The sequence below is a fragment of the Triticum urartu genome, chromosome 6A (assembly GCF_056163025.1).
Source record: "Triticum urartu cultivar PI428250 chromosome 6A, HENAU_Tu73, whole genome shotgun sequence".
NCBI lineage: Eukaryota > Viridiplantae > Streptophyta > Magnoliopsida > Poales > Poaceae > Triticum > Triticum urartu.
Genome location: NC_141878.1, coordinates 403,445,098 through 403,448,940, shown reverse-complemented (window position 1 = coordinate 403,448,940; position 3,843 = coordinate 403,445,098). Strand labels below are relative to the sequence as shown.

Sequence of the window (3,843 nt, the reverse complement as noted above, 5' to 3'; positions counted from 1 at the left end):
GGTATTGGCAACTTGGATGGCGGCCAACTTTTCTTCTCGCGCCTCCTTGCAGTGGACGTGGACCAGAGATAGAGCGACGTCAGCGCCACATCTAGCAGAAGATTTCTTCCATTCCGCCACTCGACCTGGGACTTCATTCAGTCGAGTCATCAGGGACTCAAGGTCATTCTGAAGCGTCGTCCTAGGCCAGAGCGACGTGTCGATCCGTGACATCGCAACCTTCAACCGAGCAAGATAGTCAACAACGTCGGCAACACGAGATTCCAGCCAGAGCATGTTCATAGCAGCCTCGTCCTTCACTGGAGAATTGATGGGGTCCAAGTATGTCTCCACTCGACTGGTCTCCTCTTCGAAGTTCTGGCAGAATTCTGTAAACACAATTCAAGGATAAGTCAGTGGCTCTACACATATTTGGTAAATGCAAGTCAGTCGGGCCGGAGTAATTACCCTCGAGCATGACGAACAGCTTCTTGGCGAGTCCACCGAGATAAGCCTCCAGATCGTTCCTCTTCCCCGCCAGTTCACTTGCCTTGTCATTCAGAGCTATATTGCCATTCTTCAGACGGCTGGCCTCTCGATTAGCCGCGTCGAGAGCAGTTTTCAGCCTGGAGTTTTCCTTTTCAAGAGTACCGACTGAAGCCAGTTTTTCTTCAGCAAGCTTCGTTTTGTTCAGGGCCTCCTTCTGCGCTTCGGCAAGTTCTTGATCCTTCTTCTTCAGAACCTCCTCCATTTTGTCTGCGAAACAGCAAGTGAGATCAACATCGAGGACGGCCAGAAAGAAAGGATAGTCGACAAAAGCTCACCAGCCATACCTTTTGCTTCGTCCCTCGCCTTCTGCAAGTTCTCCTGAGCAAGCTTCAAGTCAAGGTTCAGCTAGATCTGTTTCTTCTCCAACTTAGTGTAGCGAGCCACAAGTTCGCAGGATTTCTGCGAAAAATCAGTCGACAGACATCCAAGATAAGTTGCTTCCGAGTAACCAAGAGACAATGATGGTGTTTCTAAGACTACAGCCGAATCAAAAACATTCGACAGTAGTCTCGGGGACTACACCCAGTGGGTGCACTCAGCGTGCCCCCACTGGTTCGACCAAAAAAATCGACTGCTCGCAGCCGACCGTGTACAGTTCCATTCGACATGGCCTGACCAGACCGAGTGAAGAAGTTCAGCTAAAGCAACACAATATAAAGACTACAGTCGACTGCCAGTAGTCCACCGTAGTCTCGGGGACTACACCCAGTGGGTGCACTTAGCGTGCCCCCACTCGTCAAAAAGATTAATAGACACACCCAGTGGGCGTACAGATATAAAGATCTTTGGAAAAGAGATTCTTCAGATAGCATATCCTAACAGAACAAACAGTGAATCGACTGACCTGGACGTTGCTCTGAAGAGCTGAGCTCAAGTCATAAGCTGCTTGGCTGGCTTCCCGAACCACCTTCACTTGCTCCATCATGATCCCCGCCTGGCGTATAGCCTCTTTAGCGGCACCCACTTGGTCCTCAGGGACGTGGTGTGTGGCAAAAAGCGAAGGCGAATTTCCAGTCGACGTCGAAGGCCGGACACTCGTCAGAGGTTCAGTGAAGGTCACAGAAACCCGAGTGGTATCACCACCCTCCCGGACTGCGGCCTCAGGCGCCGGAGTAGTTTGTGGGGTCTTGCCAGCCGGCGCCCTCATGTTCCTTCGCGCCATCAGCGGCACTTCGTCATCATCATCAGGGAGGTCAATGACATGAGGAGGAGCTACAAGAAAAATCCAATCGACCAGAATTATAAGAAATCGTCAGTCGACTAAAAGCAGAGCATCAGTAATCGTATCAGGGTTGGAGGTAACAGCGTCTTCCATCTCTTGATCATCGTCCTTGGTAGAGATCTCCGAGGTGGCAGCACTGCAAATTTCGAAAGTCAATCAGCTTATTCAATGAGTCGACCAAGAGTCTGTCACGTTCGACAAAGGAAAACAAATTCTACTATTACCCAGAAATGGTGGGGACAGTCATCTTCATCTTGGGCAGAGCCTTGGGCGGCTTGGATGGCGTCGCGCGTGGGTGCTTGGGAGCTTTTTCTGTCGGCGCTGGAGATGAGGTCCGAGGGCGCTTCGACGACTGCCCAACAGAGACAGTCGCCTTACCACGTTGCCGCGCAGGGTCGTGTGTAAGCTTGGATCGCCGTTCCGAGCGGGGAGGTTTGACTTTTTCCTCCTCTTCACTGGAGTCATCGTCGTCATCCCCCTCTCCTTCGCCGTCAGATTCCCACTCTTCTCCCTCGTCTCCACTTTCGCCTCCACTCGCCTCTCCTTCCTCGGCCTGCTCCTGTGCTCCATTGGGTGTCGAGTACATCTCAGTAGTGGCCTAGAGGACAACAAACGAGACAAAAGTCAATCGACTGATCCAAAAAGAACAAATAAAGAAAGCAAGATCACAGTCGGAAATGCAAGGTCAGACCTTGTCCACTTCGTATGTTTGGTTGAGTGGAGGAATCCTCCTGGCTCCTCGGGGGTTGTCCTTATTCCCTGTGATACTCGACAGCCACCCTTCCAACATCTTGTCAATGACCTCCTCTGGGTGAATCCGAGTGGTGTCTTCGAGACCCGAGTACAGCCACATCGGGTGGTCACGAGCCTGAAGCGGTTGGATGCGCCTCCGAAGGAAGACTTCCAACAAGTCCATGCCAGTCACACCCTCACGGACAAGCTGAACCACTCGACCGACCAGCACCTTGACTTGCGCCTTTTCCTCCGGCGTCACTTTCAGAGAGGCAGGTTTTTGTGCTCGATTCAGAGAAAAAGGGGGAATCCCAGTCGACTGTCCTGGGGTCACCTGGTCTTTACAGTAAAACCAAGTCGACTGCCACCCACGGACTGACTCGGGAAAAGTGATAGACGGAAAGGAACTTTTTCCCCTCATCTGGATCGCCGGACCCCCGCACAGCTGGATCACCTGCGTCCGTTCATCACTCGACTTGGCCTTCTTGACCGACTGAGAGCGGCAAGTGAAGATGTGCTTGAAGAGTCCCCAATGGGGGCGGCAACCCAAGAAGTTTTCACACAAGGAAACGAAAGCAGCAAGATACACAATAGAATTGGGAGTAAAGTGATGGAGCTGCGCTCCGAAGAAGTTCAAGAAGCTCCGGAAAAAAGGATGAGGAGGCAGAGAGAATCCACGATCAATATGGGTGGCGAGGAGGACGCACTCACCATCAAGAGGCTGGGGTTCGACTTCTTTCCCCGGGAGGCGCGCTGATTCGTGGGGAATGAATCCCCCCTTGACCAGATCATCGAGATCATCCTGCCGAATCACCGACGGCATCCAGTCGCCCTGGATCCAATCCTTGGGCAGAGCAGTCCTCGAGGAAGATCCGCCCCGAGCAGACTTCTTCCCCTTCCCCTGCACCGCCGCCTTCTTCGCGCGCTCCAGAGCCGACGTCTTCTCCTTCACCATCGTTGTCGGCGAAGCTCGAACAGACCTACGGCACCAAGGTGGGAGCGGAGGTGGCGGAGGATCTTGTGAAGGAAGAGGGAAAAGTGAAGGCGCACTGTTCGGGGGTCCCGAGCCGGCAGCTTATAAGAGGTCGCTTCCGAGTGGCTGACTGGTAGGCCCAGGCAATCCCGTCAAATCCCGCAATGGGCGCACGCGCGGTACGCGGCGAAAAAGGTGGCGCGGGGATCGAGGAGCTTCTGTCCTATCCCATCCGATTACTGCGGCCGCCCCCGTCCCACGCGCTTCCTGAAATTCAAATCCCGCAAAATCCATGGGCCGCAGAACAACTTGTCAAACAGAAGATCCCTTTCACACCGTCACTCGGAACTTCACAAGTAAAGAAATTCACTCGACAAGAGGCCAAGAA

At 53.2% G+C, this 3,843-nt stretch overlaps 1 protein-coding gene across 1 annotated transcript; it reads right to left on the bottom strand.

Moving 5' to 3' along the window:
- Positions 1 to 1,970: 1,970 nt before the first annotated feature.
- Positions 1,971 to 3,305, bottom strand: LOC147965414 (uncharacterized). The gene is made up of 3 exons (XM_087530451.1): positions 3,194 to 3,305; positions 2,442 to 2,821; positions 1,971 to 2,348 (listed from the first exon to the last, which is right to left on the bottom strand). Exons 1-3 carry the CDS (start codon positions 3,303 to 3,305, stop codon positions 1,971 to 1,973), a joined length of 870 nt encoding a protein of 289 aa, XP_087386577.1.
- Between the last annotated feature and the right edge of the window lie 538 nt (positions 3,306 to 3,843).

What these genes read in the sequence shown, in the direction of transcription:
- LOC147965414 (XM_087530451.1), bottom strand. Translation starts at nt 3,305, where the DNA reads ATGCCGTCGGTGATTCGGCAGGATGATCTCGATGATCTGGTCAAGGGG. An exon ending in CGAACCCCAGCCTCTTGATG is followed by an intron (nt 2,822 to 3,193) that starts GTGAGTGCGTCC and finishes TTTACTGTAAAG; the next exon opens with ACCAGGTGACCCCAGGACAG. An exon ending in AAACATACGAAGTGGACAAG is followed by an intron (nt 2,349 to 2,441) that starts GTCTGACCTTGC and finishes GTTGTCCTCTAG; the next exon opens with GCCACTACTGAGATGTACTC.